The sequence below is a fragment of the Heterodontus francisci genome, chromosome 30 (genome assembly GCF_036365525.1).
Source record: "Heterodontus francisci isolate sHetFra1 chromosome 30, sHetFra1.hap1, whole genome shotgun sequence".
Taxonomy (NCBI): Eukaryota; Metazoa; Chordata; class Chondrichthyes; order Heterodontiformes; family Heterodontidae; genus Heterodontus; species Heterodontus francisci.
Window position 1 is genome coordinate 34766325 of NC_090400.1, and position 17197 is coordinate 34783521.

General features: G+C 40.8%; 1 protein-coding gene across 4 annotated transcripts in view; it reads right to left on the bottom strand.

Moving 5' to 3' along the window:
• Positions 1–17197, bottom strand: part of usp32 (ubiquitin specific peptidase 32) — a 257320-nt gene that overhangs the window by 48688 nt on the left and 191435 nt on the right. For all 4 annotated transcript variants that reach the window (XM_068010358.1, XM_068010356.1, XM_068010355.1 and 1 more), the window contains 5 exons: positions 14515–14576; positions 12935–13037; positions 7781–7964; positions 3240–3415; positions 439–579 (listed from right to left, as the gene is read on the bottom strand). In XM_068010358.1, the coding sequence (XP_067866459.1) occupies positions 439–579; positions 3240–3415; positions 7781–7964; positions 12935–13037; positions 14515–14576 (666 nt within the window). The remainder of the gene's footprint in view (positions 1–438; positions 580–3239; positions 3416–7780; positions 7965–12934; positions 13038–14514; positions 14577–17197) is intronic.

Genomic DNA, 17197 nt, shown 5'->3' on the forward strand with positions numbered 1-17197 from the left:
TTCCACAGATGCTGCCAGACCTGCTGAGTGAATCCAGCATTTCTTGTTTTTGTTTCAGATTTCCAGCATCCGCAGTATTTTGCTTTTATATCAATTGATGGCAACCTTTTCATGCTTCCTAAACAAACCATCAAAACAGTTCCATTCTAAACAAATACCTCAATGGATTAAAATACATTTTTATTTTGGGATATAGTTCTGTGTAAATAAACAAATCATTTCAAAATAAATTTATGATTAAAAGTTTATTTTAAAAGTCTATTTTTTCAGAAAAAGAGCACATTTTTACTCAAGTCCATAAAAATCCTAAAATACTTGCAAATATTTTCTGAAAAAAATCCACAAAACTGAATGCCTATGTAAGTATGTAGGTTAACTACTCAACAATTTCAACATTTAAAAACATTGAAAACAAATTCAAAGGTAAAGATAACTTACAGGCCTTGGTAGAGACAGGTTTGCCCCATACCAATGATATAATGCCCTCCACACAGGCTCTGGGACAATTTCATAGTCTTTGCCTCGAACCAAAACTGGGTTCCGTTTCAGACGTCCACCCTCTAAAGTTAATGTAGGAGCCTCAACAAGAAAAAAAAAATGCCATTTATTAAAATTTACAAAAAGATGACAACTGTAGACATTTTCATACATAGTAAAATGATACAGTAACCTTAAAAAAGGGACCTATGGCATTTCACAGGTGTTCATGCATAAATGATCTTGACTTAGGAACTGTAGGAATAATATTGAAATCAGTTGATATCAAATTAGACTGCATGACCAACCGTAACAAAGATTATGAAAGTCTTCAGGGAAATACTGCATTATCCACAAAGATAAAGGGATAGCTGGAGGCTAGAAAGCAAAACTGGAATGCTTTTTGAAATGGCAGAATTTAGTTAGTGCTGTACCCCAGTATTCTGTGCTGGGTCATCTTTTGTTTTCCATTGATACAAGCAATTTGGATGCAAGAAGCTCAGCTCGCGGTCAAGTGGGACGGCAAGGTTGCAAACAGTCTGGTTCAGCCTCAGATAGCTAGGGAATGTAATTTGGGGCAGGGGCAGAAGGCACTGACTTCAGGTCTTCCCAATATTTAATTGGCGAAAATTTCTGCTCATCCAATACTGGCTGTTGGACAAGCAGTGACTAATCACAGGAAATGGGGGCTTGCAAGGTGGTTAGGTAGACCCGGGTGTCGTCAGCATACATGCGGAACCTGATGATGTGGTTTCAGATGGTGTCACCAAGCGACAAAATGTTGTTGAGAAATAAGTGGGGCCAAGGATAGATCCTTAGGGGGCTCATAAGGTAACAGTGCCGGAACAGGAAGGGAAGCCATTGCAGGTGATTCTCTGGCTACAACTGGTTAGGTAGGAATGGAACCAAGCAAGGGCATCCCACCCAACTGGACAACAGAAAAGAGGGCTTAGAGGAAAACGGTGTGGTCAACTGTGTCAAAGGCTGCAGAGTATGATGTGGTGAAAATTCTTATGAAGCTCAATTAAAATCTGGTTTAAGTTTAGTTTTAAATTGCTGAGCTAACAAATTTGATAGATGACACCCTAACAGTTATTTTCATAATTTTCAAAACAAATTATGTTTGCAATCAAATCAGACTGCTGTTTCAAATTTGCTGCTGTACCCTCAATCCGAGGGCAATAAGGCTTTTTTTTTAAAAAAAAAGATTATGGACTGAATTTTCCCAGCCCCTCGACACACGGTTTGTGGCGCAGGGGCCAGAAAAATTCGGTAGGGAAAGGCCCGCCTCGACCCGCAACGTTGAGAAGGGCCTGCCGCATATTTTTGGCAGCGGGGGCACATCAGTGCAGCCCTCCCGCCGGCAGGCCCTTCAACTCCATATGTAAATGAATGTTAATAAGATGTAAATGTAATTATCCACAGGCGGCGGCCGTCCCACTCCGGTTTTACAGCTGCCATTCATGCTCTGTGCGCCTTTGGAACTCCACGTGGAGTTCCAAGGCGAAAACCCGGTGGGGAGGGGGGAAGTAATAAAAATTTCAGGGCGGAAGGGGTGGAGGAGCGGGGAAATCAATTTTTATTGGATGTGAAGGTGTTATCGGCCAAACGACAGAAGTTTAGGGGGTAAAGTTCAGGTAAGGAAAAAGGCATCCACATCTTATTTTTAAATAAAACTTTAACCTTTAAAAATGAGAGTAATTCTAAGGGCTTAAAGCCCTTTAAAAATGGCGCCAGCGCCTGTGCGGTGGCCGCCCCTACACGTCATCGGAGGCAGCCGCTCCGCCCCCACTATTTAAATGAGCTCCCACGCGAAATATCGCGTGGTACCTCAGCCTCGTGTCAGAAGGCTGCCGAGTTGAAAGTGTACCATTTCTACTGTGAATGGTAAAATACCGTAGATAAATGTTGTGCCCTTGTGAAATTAAGGTCACAGTTGATCTTGGTATGGAAAAGTGGAGTACCTCTGGAAGTTAGTCGCCATAAAATTTACAATACTAATTTCCGTGGTGTTTATCCTCCACACAAGCAGTCATCATAATGTCTGCCCCATCTAACTTATTCCTAAATGCCAACATGGACTCTGCTTCAATTATTCATCCTTGTAGTGAATTCCATCCAGTATTCTGTTAGCTTCATTTATGTCCTTATCCACTTGAAATACAGCTTCTAAGGCCTTATGATCATGAATCCCAAATCATGCCACCCTTAGACATTGCCCAGCTTTCTGCCATTCATAGAATATATATTTTGTTTTAACAAAAATATACCACTGCATATTTACTGACATTGAATACCATCTGCAATCTTTTTCCTCATTCCACCATCTTAATAATATCTCCTTGTGGCTTCCTTTGGTAAATGCAAAGATTTAAACTGATTGGAAAGCAGCAGCAGCTGGAGTTGAGTGAAATATCAGATCAGAAGCCTGTTTCTTTACCTCTGCTATAAGAGCTCTGCTGTACCTTACATCTCCACTCATTTAAATCTCATATGAATTGTACATGTTGGTTATTGGTTTGCTAATGTTTACATGAGTGAAAATGATATTGAGCTGTCAAAATGACTAGATCTCGGAACATTTTGTGCAGCATCCATCATATTTAAAAATCAATTACCAAGAATCATGGATCTGTGCATTCTCTGAATATTTAGTCTGAAATTAACAAGTTATGCAACATTAAATTTAACATTCTGAAAACTGCAAAGTTCATCATAGTAAATCTAAGGATGTTCTATCTATACAGATACTGTATCCATACCTTCACAGATCCTTGCATTACAAGTGACTGGTTATCAATAGCTCCTGGTTTCTGTGGGCCAAGGTGTGCTAACATGTTCCCATTGGCGGCCAGGAAACATTGACCATTATTGTCCAAACTGTTGTGCTGTCTAGCAAAGCAAGCATCAGTACCAGCTGGACTAGACTGGTATAAACCTGAAAGAAAAGGAAACATTATTTTCAGATTTTAATCTGCTTTGAAAGCAAAACATACTCTTACTAAATAAAAAAGTAGAGTTTTGATTTTGTTCAATCCATCAAAATACTTGAACATATCAACACAGCCTCCTTAAAATGGATGGCAGGCAAATGAACTCCAAGATAAAGCAGTAGTGTCACGTGCTACCTGCAGGTGGCCTGCATATTGCAAAAAACTGACATATTTTTGGTCAGCATTTTCTTAGATGAAGGTGGCCAGTGTGCCTGGTGGCTTTAAATATTTCTATACTTAATGCAGTCTTTTGTCCTGTGGATATCCGAATGTTGACATTAGAAGCTTTTCAGTGAGCATCGGATTCAATAACAAATAATTAAATCAAGTTTTCTTACCTTTTATAGACATTTCAAAAGGGCTTCCGGTTTATTCATTTAACCAAACAGTACCAGCAAAAAAAAAACTTTGTACACAAACTTATTTTGTACTTGAGTGACAGATAAAAATGTCTGCTTGCTTCAGGATTATGACACACTCAGGACTTATAATGAGGACAATGAATGTGATTGATTCACATATATCTTCACTGACATGCTACTGCATTATTTATAAAACAGTGCTAGGCTCTAAAGCCACTGGATGCAATTTTTCTTGGCACTTCTGCTATTATATTTGTAGACTGAGCTGAGAAGAGATGAATTGCAAACACCAGAGATGCGAACAAGCTGAAACATGGGCCAGAATTTTTCCTGTCCCGGTCCACGGTCCTGGAGGCGGAAGGGGGAGCTGAAGTCACTTCTGCTCCGTGCTCAGCTGCCATCGCGATCGAGCGCTAAGTAACCAATTAGCGTCTTGCCGGCAGATTTTTGAATAGAAAAGGCGCTGCGGGGGAAAAAGGTCAGCATTGGCGGGTGTGGGGCAAAAGCCCACAGAAGGTGCTGACAACCATTTAAAAGGGCTGTCAGCACCTTTAGTGGCTCGAAGAAGGCTGCTTGCTTCTCAGAGGATGGTGGGAGGAGCAACAATGCAATAACAGACAGATACCAGACTGGGCAACAGGAGCTGTCCTGTCACTTAGATCCCAGGCTGAGAACAGGAGCGGTCTTGTCACTTAAATACCAGGCTGAAGGGAACAGGAGCATCCTGCAATTTAAAGGGGCGACCCACCGTCATTTTCCATAAAGCCTTTGGAGGGCCAGAACCCGCTTGCAGCAATGGCAGAGAGAGCCAATCGCATGGCCCCAAGGTTCACCGATGACTTCCTGCATGTCCTCCTCCAGGTGGCTGAGGCAAGGTGGGAGGTCCACTTCCCACCAGACAGAAGGAGGAGGCCTCCCCAGATCACCAAGAAGGCCTGGATGGAGGTTGCTGAGGACATCAGCAGCAGGAGTGTAGTCAGGAGGACATGGATACAATGCCACAAATGGGTCAATGACCTTCTCCACTTTGCCAGGGTAAGGGGCATGCCTCAGTTCTTGTTGCGTTGTACTCATATGGGTGGGTATCCAGGTGCTGATGCTGCAAACTTGAAGCCATCCATCTGGAGTGAATGACTGGAGCCCTGTTATGGGCCATGTGCATGCGCACATCTGAGCCGCACAATGGACCAGAAGCGTGCCAACTGTACACTTGAATGGCAATGGTCCCAGAGGGAGCGTGCAGCACAAGGGATGAGCGAGTGCTCCTTCAAGTCAAGGAACTTAAATGATAGTCATGTGTCTGTTCAGGAGAAGAGGGCCCAGAATGACCGAGAGAGTAAAGGCCTGCTCAGGTATACAATTTAAACCCAACCTGGGTCCGAGCCAACCACATCTAACCCGAACCCGAGTCCTTTGGTTTTCTCCCGCGCCAGACCTGACTCGACTCCCAGAAATTAATGACGCTTACTCTTACTTCCCTTTCCCTCCCTAACCAAAAGGCAGCACTGCCACTGCGTCCGACCCGGCCCAATCCGACCAGAGCCCGAATGCCAGACCCGGAAGAGTAACCCGACCCGAACCCGCCACATAGTCGGGTCCCATCGGGTTCAGGTTGGGTAGCAATGCTCTATGTGAGAGGGCACAGACTGGAGGCGGTGTGCCAAATCTAGCATTTATCATTAGTGTGGAGGAGGAGGCATTGCTGCTTGCTGAGGAGGACCGTAGAGCACCAACCTGAGCAATCCAGAGACCTAAATCTCATTTTCAGAAGACCTATGGTCTGCTCTATGGTGGCTCTGTAGTCGCATGGCTCACATTGTACCGTTCCTTGGCTTCATTCCATGGGTTCCTTACCAGCGCCATCAGCCATGTCTTCAGTGGGTAACCCCTGTCGCCAAGTATCTATCCTTGCAGGCATTCAGGAGGACTGAATAGTGCTGGCACCTGGGAGTTCCAGAGAATGAACGCATCGTGACAGCATCCAAGATAACGAGCACAAGTCTGCAATATACCCTTATGGTAGTCACATCGATTAATGAAGGCCCCTGACTGACCTGTAGGTACTCTACTGGCAACATGTGTGCAGTCAATTATGCCTTGGACCATGGGGAACTCGGCAATGGTGCTGAAGCCTCTGGCTCTCTAGGCCTGACTGGCAGAGTCCGTCTGGAACTTGATGAACTGGTTGGCATGCCTGAATATGGCATCAGCCACCACCTTAATGCAGTGATGTGCTGATAACTGAGACTGCGCACATGTCACCTGATGAAGCCTGGAAGGAGCCTGATGTGTAGACGTTCAGAGCGACTGTTAGTTTCATTGCGACCAGTATTGGATGGCCACCCACGCAATTGTAAGTGACCTCTGCTGCCAGCATTTCACAGAGATGTGGCAGTCTCCCATAACAGGCACAGTCTTCTTCAGCACTGGTGCTCTGACATAGGTAAATTGGTCATTGTAAATTGCCCCTAGTGTAGGTAGTTGGTAGGGAATATGGGATTACTGGGTTATTATAAATGGGTGGTTCTTGGTCGGCACAGACTCGGTGGGCTGAAGGGCCTGTTTCAGTGCTGTATCTCTAAATAAAAATAAAAAATAAAAAAAATATAAATTTGTAGAAAGCTCAAACGTGGGCAGTAGACCCTGCCTGCAGGGTAGACTTGTCTCGTGACAGATGGTTGCACCCGGGCCTCTTCTCTCCCTCCCCCACTATGGGGCTGAACTATACCAGCAGATTGCTAGTTTCCCTGGCCAGTTGTCCTCCTGTCCCTCCTTGGGGCGTAGATCCCCTCATTAGATGAGCCACCTCCAGAGTGGACAATTCCCATTGATGATGTGTTCCAGAGATGCAATTAGTTCAGGTATTACCAGCCTGCTGTAAGGACAGGCACATACAACCCCTCCCCCTTCACCTAATAAATCAATACTGCTATGACCCGACCAGGAGTGACTAACACTCAGATGACCCCTGCTGAACCAACAGAAATAACCCCAAGCTTAAAAGTCACACAAAGAAATGTCAATGATCCAAACAAAAGTACCTCCAACTCCTTCACAGAGACACTGTCTGCTGCTCTTTTCAAGTTGTCGGGTTCCTGACACCTCCTTCGACTTGTTTTACTGCCATAAAATTTGACAGTCGGTGTAAAATGGCCGTCAGGTGCTTTATTAACAACTTCAATTAGCCTTTAATTGCCTCCAAGTGGATGGTGAGCGGCAGCTCAATCTCGCCCGCCGTCTGCCCAGCTTAAAATGGGATTTGGGCGTCATGACGTCGGGGACCCGACCCAACGTCATCCCCCGCCATTTTACGCCTCGGTGGACTCCCGTTTTTATACGGTAAAATTCTGGCCATTAAATCTCAATCTATCACAGACATCCACATTCATTCACACAGTTTCACCAATCATGCCGTTCTTGAAAGCAGCAGTTATTTTCCAGCCTACATCTACATCCTTGCAAAACATGCTGTGCTCAAAAAGTCTTTTGCTTCCTGTCACAATAGTATTGTCTTACTCAGTGGTCCTTAAACCCCTCTACACTACAGCCAGAACAGCCTATATGACCCTAACTCAATGAATTGGAGCTAATTGGTCAGCAACACCAGCTGTTCAACATTGTGCACCTGCACAGGTCCCTAAAGGTACATTGCTATTTTAAGCACAATTATTATTTGTTTCTTTATAACAGAACCCGACCAAAACCATAAACAATAACAACATGCCAGATTCACACTGAGCTTGATAATTATACAACTTGGATCAGACATCTTAATACACTTGCTAGTTTGTCAGTTATATTTCAGTTGTTACATTTATTGTATAAATTTTGTATCCAAAGGGAATTTCTGACACTTGCACCTTGTTCCAATGTGTGCAGTAATATTAAAAAATGTTCAGGTTTCAAAATAACTGTATTGTACAACCTAAAAACTAAAAATCAAGTTACCAGTGCCAGTGCTCTCAGATGCTTCAGATGCAATTGATATGTTGTCGAAACATTTTTCATCTGCAGAACTGAAGGAATTCTGCACTCCAGGCTTATCTTCACCCTGATCCACAGTATGCAGTGGGTGCTGGCTTTTCACTAAATTCATTATTGAAGAGGGCTCTATTATGACCGGCTTTGTTTCCTGAAATAAAAGCAGGAAAAAATCTTGACAATTGAAAGGAAACAAGCATTAATTCCATAGCCACATCCATCAATAAAGACAGAAAATACAAGCTGAAGCTAGCGCAAGATCCTAATATATTTGTTTAAAATCAATACCCTCCCTTATACAGATGCCATGAGTTCTAACTTCCAAAATAAAAGTTTTAATCCATATGCAAGCTTTTGTCCCCCCTTGTACTATTCATCAACAAGGATGAACAAAGGTTCGGCACTTTGTCTCATTTTTTAATTGGCTACTTAGATGTCCTCAAGGATAGCCCAAGATGCTTAACCTGAAGGCTTCCTATACTTCATTATGGGGAATTAGTTAACTTCCGTGAACACCTTCACTAGGTAACCTAATTTGTAGAGGAGGTTCAGTATTCAGAAAATGTGGGCAAAAACCTAGACTCTGTCTCTCAACTGGTACATCAATTTTGAGCACAAAAAGACTCATTGTTCCAGCTAAGTTGCATTTTTCGTTTAATGTAACTGCAGTTCTGTTCTTTTACTCCTCCACTACTTACCTGCAAATATTCAAAATCATTACACAGATCATATAAATTGTCAATGACCTATCATAACACAGAACCATCTTGGTTAGTAAAATAGACAAAAAAGGCATTTAAAAAGCAGAATGTTACCTACATTGTATAGAGCCTTGGTGAGACCGCACCTGGAGTATTGCGTACAGTTTTGGTCTCCTTATTCTAAAGGCGGATATATTTGCCATACATGGAGTGCAACGGAAGTTCACCAGACTAATCCCTGGGGTGGTGGGATTGTTTTATGAGGAGCGATTGAGGAAACTGGGCCTGTATCCTCTAGAGTTTCGAAGAATGAGAGGTTACCTCATTGAAACTTACAAAATTCTTACAGGGTGCGACAAGGTGGATGTAGATAGGATGTTTCCCCTGGCTGGTGAGTCTAGAACCTGGGGACATAATCTCAGAATAAAAGGTAGGCCATTTAAGACTGAGATAAGGAGGAATTTCTTCACTCAGAGGGTGGTGAATCTTTGGACTTCCAAACCAAGAGGGCTGCAGAAGCTCAATCACTGAGCATGTTCAAGACAGAAATTGATAGATTTCTGGAGACATATGACATCAAGGGCTATGGAGATAATGCGGGAAAATGGGATTGACGTAGATGATCAGCCATGATCTAATTGAATTGTGGAGCAGGCTCAATGGCTGAATGGCCTGCTCCATGTTCCTATGTTCCGATTTTTATCATAGAAGGTATTCTTGATAAATATTGTTCTAGCGGAGGATTTTAAACAGCTTTCAGGGCACTTGAACCAATAAATAACCATATGAAGATTATATCAAGAAAAATCTGCTGGAAGCATTCATTTTCTGTATTTTGGCAGGAACGCTAAAAATTAACAAACCATGTTTTCTCAAACTACCACACTGCCTGTGCAGTTTAGAAAACAACGGACTATAATGTGGTAGAATTAAGTTGCATTGTACATTAATAAAGGAATATTTTGGGGTAGATCATTTTTGACTACTGTAGACAGATTGAATATGAATTTAAAATCGACTTCAGTTGTAACAGACTATTTTGACTGTGTCATAGGTAATGTACAGTATTTGAAAATATCTAGATATATCTGCATTTCAAAAGGATTAGGAACATGAGTGCAGCCCAGCCAGCTCTCTATAGTGATGTAATTTCCTATAGCCATAATGGCATCAGCAATTACCTTATTTTTTGCTAGTTTGTAAAATGGGAGAGATGGCAAAACTTTATCTCTAATGGCTGAGCCAAAGATGCTTTACTGTTGTCCAAATTCCAATATGCATTGTGCCAAATTGTTCTTTAGTATACCCACCAGTACTTAGTGCACCTTCAATTTTGGGCATTAAAACCTGTTTTTGGAAACCCTGTACAAGAGCTCAGTGGTAACCTGAAGACTTGACTTCCCTACTTTAATCACCTATTTCAACAATGAAGCTGCAAAGAGAGACTCCATGAAGTTCAATTATGTTTCATCAAAAACTCAGTTAAAAGATCATAAAAAGGACTGCAAAAATTTTGGACTATTCTTTTTGAACAGCTTAAGTATTGTACAACAGATGCGTTGGGGCGGCACAGTGCGCGCAGTGGTTAGCACTGCAGCCTCACAGCTCCAGCGACCCGGGTTCAATTCTGGGTACTGCCTGTGTGGAGTTTGCAAGTTCTCCCTGTGTCTGCGTGGGTTTTCTCCGGGTGCTCCGGTTTCCTCCCACAGCCAAAAGACTTGCAGGTTGGTAGGTAAATTGGCCATTATAAATTGCCCCTAATATAGGCAGGTGGTAGGGAAATATAGGGACAGGTGGGGATGTGGTAGGAATACAGGATTAGTATAAATGGGTGGGTGATGGTCGGCACAGACTCGGTGGGCCGAAGGGCCTGTTTCAGTGCTGTATCTCTAAACTAAACTAAACTAACAGAAGTTCCTTACTGTGTTTCGCTTCTGAGTAATTATCTCATGTAAATTTTTTTTATAGCTTCAGTAAAATGATCCACAATATGATATTTATTACCTGTTGAAGGAGAATGCAGTCAGCAGATCATGTAGTCTCCAAGGCAAAATACTCCAACGTAAAAGGGTAATTATTATTCACATGACATACCATGCTATTCACATTATGTGAAGGTTGCAAGTTTTAGTTAATAGGATATGTGGGTCTGCTAAGGGAAACTGTCTGATTTGTGCAGATAGCAAAAAATGTTGAAGGAAAAACCTGAATTGTGTCAAATAAACACACGGCTAAAAGCATTTAAAATGTTGAACCTTGTTGATACTCAAATACTTTTATGTACATAAAATATACAAAAATACACTTACATTTTAATAACCCAACAGCTTAATGCGAGATTATTTTTTTCAGAATACATAAATATCCCTGAACTATATTCCATGAATAACAAAGAAAGCAATTCTCCCTTTTATTCAGGCACAATGTAGATTTTCTGAAGTCGTCTTCATGACAGCAATTACAAAAAGTTTGAAGACAGAAGATAGGGAAAATATTTGAAAATAAAAATATTTTGGCACCTCCAAAATTAAGCTAAGGCTGCTGGGGATATACATTACAAGCACAGTAGAATACTGTTGTAATCACTGACCTCTATAATGAAACAAAAAAGAGCTTCAATACTGCAACGAAAGTCATTTGAATGCAATATCTATTACCACCCATTGATTCACAACTAATCGCTCTCACAGCAGAGATTTTAATCTTGCCTTCAAATTTTTAGTCCTAACTACAGGCTGAATTTTTTTTTATTGAACTACAAATTGAAACAATACATTATGCACAATGGCAAAAATATTGAAATACCATTTCCATAATTACATTCTCTGATATAAAATATAACCATGGAATAAATTTTGGTAATATGCACTCAGATGCTCAAGGATGCACATAGCTGCTCTAGCATCAGGTCAGCAATGATGAGTAGTGTTATCACATCTGTATCATCTCCAATTCCATTGCTCATGTGCCAACATTTGTACAGTGACTAGGTCAATCCATGTTTCATTACATACCAACTTACTGGCTGAATAATAGATTTTAAACTTCTGAACTCTAATAAAAAAAAATTATCTTGAATGACAATATTTTGGAGCGCACTGAGGTTTCCTAAACAACTTATATGAATCTCTTTAGTTGATAACTTGATCAATTTGTAACGGTATTGAGAATTGAGTTGTTCTCTGAAAGTTGCACAGTGAATATGTAATGAGTTATGGGCAAAGCTATACAAAATCAGCAGACAACGCTGCTTGATTGTGCAAATGGTCTTATAACTTACAACTATTTAACGTGCATTAAAACTTATTAATTCTTTTATATTTATATACTGCTAGGTTAAACCATAAGATTCTAACTGTGGGATTCAATCTGTGGCATGTGGTGCAAATGGGAAGTGCAGGAATCACTAATCTCAAAGATGCAATTGCTCAGGTGAAAACATTATATATCTCCTCCTAGTTACTGGACCAAGTATTAATTTCCTTCAAATCATTTATGTAAACTCAATCTGCTTAAATAATGTTACATGAATAAGTTAAAGTGGAAATAGATTTCCACCTATTTATTTGCATATAGTTTTGTCAGGCATCCAGGCCACATTTTCTTTGCTGTGCAATATATTGTAAAAGAGCTCCTGCTATGACTTAAATATAAAAATAAGGTCATTCTTTCATCCATTTGTTTGTCTTTCTGCTCACGTTCAATGCATAAATACATGCACCGTGATAGCACAAAAAAAAGGAAATTGTTGCAGCATTTCATTTAAATGGAACGTTTATCACAAAAAATCAGTTCTGAGATCGTTCAACTTAAGTTGTAAAACTACAGAATTTAAAATTAAGCATAGTTGGTCAGTTTACCTTCTTAGGAGAATCAAAGGCAAAACTTCTACAAAACCTGCACTGGCATTATGTTATCCACAGCAAATCAACTGATAACATGTGTTTTTAAGGACAGGAGTGTTGCATAATACAGGTACAATATTTTATGCAACTGCTCCAATGAAATTATGTTTCAGTTGGCCAAAAATCCTGGAAACACAAGTTCTGTGGTCAATTACTGTTGGTGAGGTATGTTTGCTGATTGGCACACTTGTAAATGTCCAGCTACCTGTGTGTGGTATCACACAGGAGTAGTCTGTGATGTGGATCTGTTGTGATCTTTAGCTGCAAACCTTGCTTATAAGGACAAGGCCACTGCTCAAATGCTCCTTATTGGAAGCAGGCAATCAGAAGTGCAAATGAATTCTTCAGATCAATGATAGCTTAACTAACTGCTTGTAAGCTTCAGGGTCCAGATGAAATGACTAGCTTGCTTGCTTTTTTCTAAAAATTGTTTTGCATCTAACAGTGTGACATTTGTAGCATTCTCTAGTCTGACTTTTAGTAAACATTGAAAAAAAGGTGTGGTAATTACTCACATATTTCACATATTCCTTCCACTGCTGCCACCACTGCACTGAAATCAGAAACCAGTTATGTCCATGTTGTAGGCCATGTCTGCTTTCTCTTTCCAACCATCCACTAGACACAAGATGCACATAAAATTAGCAACAGAATACAAGTGAAAGCAGGGATTCCCAAAACTAATTAACACAAAATTATATAGCATGCTATTCTAACAATGCCATGCCATTAGTCCCTCCATTAAGATATTAGAAAAAGTAATATTAGATGTTGGCAAGTAATATTACACAATATGACTTCAAAGCTATGATTATTAACTGATGCGCTAACTTCTACAACAAAATGTTGTAAAAAACGAATACGGATCAGCCTGGAGGCACATAATGAGCAGTGTCCCTTGCGGATTAGTCCTCGGCCCACGGATGCCCACTATCTTTATTCATGACCTGAACAGCGGAGGTGTGCAAACAAATTCAAAGAGATTTAGATGCACTAGGAGGGTTGACAACACAATGGCAAATAGCATTTAACTTAGATAAATGTAGTATCATACATGCTTGTAGGACCAACACAGAATACTCCTATAATATGCAGGGAAAATTGATGAAAGAAGGTAGTGTTATTGCGCACAAATCACTGAAGGTTTATGACCAATCTAGAGAAGCAGTAGCTTAAGTTGAGTATTGGAGTGCATTAACAGAACCATATAAAACAAAGAACACTATCCTGTCTTTGGACAGATCAATGGTTAGACTGCATCTGGAGTAGTGTATCCAGTTTTGCTCCCCTCACATGGTGCTTGTTATAGTGGCCTTGGAAAAGGTCCAGAGGAGAGCTAGGAGAACGCTGACCAGCTTAAGGAACCATAGCTATTCAGATAGGCTTAAGGACTACAGTCTATTAATTTTAGAGCAGCATAGACTTAGACGACCTGATAGAGGTCTTTAAAATGACAGGATTAGACAGTTTGCCTTTAATAGATTATTTCAGTTTAACACATTGGGGAAGACCAGGGTACGTAAATTTAATTTATACACAGATAGGAATAGACTGGTTGTTAGGCGATTCTTCTTCTGTCCGACAGTAGACACACTCTGGAATTTGCTGCCGACTGGTGTAGTGGGTAATGACTATCTGCATGTCTTCAAGGAGGAGCTGGACTGGTTCTTGACTAGGGCAGAGACTGCATTATACAGAAGGCAAGTGCCTTTACAGATAATACACAGTCCATACAATCTCCTGGACTGGTTTTGATCATGTGAGGGGGTTCGGGGAGCAATTTGCCAGAGTATTTTTCCCCCGTATTTCTGTTTATTTTATCTCTGTCACGAGTTTATATGGCTGCGAAGGGGGCAGGGAGAATGTCTAGTCATGATGCTTCATATCGCAATTTTTTGTTTCAGAGAACGTCCACTGAATGTAGAATTCCAATTAAAATGGATTCCTTAATTTGCTAAATAACCTAAACACTATTTCAAGCATAACATCTGTTAACAGTAAACAACTTTCGAAAATGCATAAAAATGTTACATTGCTGGAGAAAGCTCAAGTAATGATTTCTTTATTGCCATTTGTAACTGAGAAAGTTATGTACCTGATAATTTGTCCTTCTTCTTCTGGTGTGGCTGGTCTTAGACCAAGAACTATGTGGCATATCTGCAACAAAAAGAAAGGAAAAAGATAACGGTTACCGTGACATGCAGCTTCCTATTTTTCTCCCCAAGACAATTGAGACTTTTGCAGCTTAGATGATCCTATGAACTAACTTGAATATTCTCTCAACTTACTGAATTGTTGCCATGTAACATATGATATGTTATTCAAATTTATTTTTTAAACACTTCTGTTGGTTCAGTTCAGTTTTTGAGAAAAAATCCTCACTTACAAATTTCTTGTTACCACACTCATTGGCAAATTATCATCTGTATCTGAACTGGACCATTCATATATATTCCATTCATACTGATAATACTATATTGATAATCTTATCAAAGCAGGCATTTTAAAACAGTGATTCTGCACTTTGAGGAATACACCAGAAAAATCTCAAATTATAGTGTCAGTCTTCTGTAAGTTTAGAAGAGTGAGGGGAGACTTGACTGAAGTGTACAAGATCCTCAACGGTCTTGACAAGGTGGTTGTGGAAAGGAGGTTTCCTCTTGTGAGGGAGTCCAGAACTAGGGGTCACCCTTTTAGGACAGAGATGAGGCGAAATGTTTTCTCTGAAGGTTGTACAACTTTGGAACTCTCTGCCTCAGAAGGTGGTGGAGGCAGGGTCAATGAATAATTTTAAGGCAGGGGTAGATAGATTCTTGTCAGGCAAGGAATCAAAGGTTATCAGGGGTAGATGGGAGTGTGAAATTCGAGACACAAACAGATCAGCCCTGATATTATTGAATGGCGGAGCAGGCTAGAGGGGCCAAATGGCCTTCTTCGGCTCCTAGTTTGTATGATTTAAAGTTAGTTTTTCATATTCATCTTCCAATAAATCTAAAAATTATAGCAAAAACATGATGCATGTATACACTTGGGACAAACACAAAATCTCTTCTCTGTACAACTTGTAGGAATGGAGTTTGAGCAGCCTGTTCCTGTCAGTACAAGTACCATACATCCCAAAATCCACAAGTTCTTTTTGAAAAACATTGCTCATCAAATATCTGAAGAAAATTTTAAAAGGAATATTAAGCAGTCACTGAATTTGGTAAATAATGACCACTGGTAACTCTGAATACTTGAGACGTAATCAGCATTGTCTGATATAAATTGCTGACTAGCCACAGGTGAGGTTATTGCAACATTAGCCATGTGTACTAATTTTAGTAGTAAATGTACTTCATGGGTTTATTGACTTGAACATCTAACACCATTCAGTGCAAAACTTGATAGCTGTTTTTTTCTGTCAAAGTTTGAAATTCTAGCATGAATTTATCTGACAGACATCCTTGTACAGCTTCTAGATATTTGTCCAGCAGTGGCGATCTGTAATTGGAGTGAATGTTGACTCGCGCAAGGCGTGCCACACTCACCCTCTCTCCATTCAGAACGCGGTTGGATGCTGCTTGCTCTTTGCCATGAAATGCCCTCTTGGAGCTGCTTGTTATTGGTTGGGCTTGCTTTCATGTGCTTGGAGCAGTTATCCTGATTAGTCGAGCTAACCTCGGTGACAGTTTATCTCTCCACAAAATGTTGCTGCTGTTTTGATGGTGCTGAAGTCTGGTGTCTTCATCTGTTACACACCATTTTAACAGTTAGCCAATAAGCAGTTACCAAGGAAGAAAAGCACATACTGCAAATCAAAAAATATTCACATCCTGCTTCTCTTCTTACCATTTCTCCAAAAAACCCACAAGAAAGTTAAAGTGCACATGCTCATTGTGTGAATACGAGTACTGAGATTATATGCTCAATGTGTCCATTACTCAGTTTTGATTTACTAATCAAAAATGTAATAACTGACAGCTGGATTTGCAATTAGCCACACGTGACTAGTGACTAATTTATTGGACAACACTGCACTAAATATTCAACAGACGGCACAGTGGCGCAGTGGTTAGCACCGCAGCCTCACAGCTCCAGCGACCCGGGTTCAATTCTGGGTACTGCCTGTGTGGAGTTTGCAAGTTCTCCCTGTGTCTGCGTGGGTTTCCTCCGGGTGCTCCGGTTTCCTCCCACATGCCAAAGACTTGCAGGTTGATAGGTAAATTGGCCAATATAAATTGCCCCTAGTATAGGTAGGTGGTAGGGAAATATAGGGGCAGGTGGGGATGTGGTAGGAATATGGAATTAGTGTAGGATTAGTATAAATGGGTGGTTGATGGTCGGCACAGACTCGGTGGGCCGAAGGGCCTGTTTCAGTGCTGTATCTCTAACAAAAAAAAATTGAAAAGGAAATAATCATATTTCTTGCCTCCTCTTGTGAAGGTGCTGTCTTATCTAAGGGGTGGGAGGGGGTTAAGGTCATTCTTATGTAGAATCATCTCCCAGAATATTCTTCATGCGTGAGTCTAGTCTTGGGTACCATAAGGCAACACTACTCTTGTCCTCGCCTAGCATTGACAGATGCACATTTGCTACAAAAGGTCTACGGATAGCAATCAGGAACAGAAACTCAGTGATGCTGAGGCCAAATGGTTCACTCCTAATATTAGCTTGGGCCATATCAATTATCTCAGCATAGTCCAGAAAACAAACCTAGGAGTTCAGTGGTGGTGGGTGAAGAGAAAAGTCTGGAAACACATCTGTTTAATTACCACCCTTAGAGAAAAGTTTTGAAC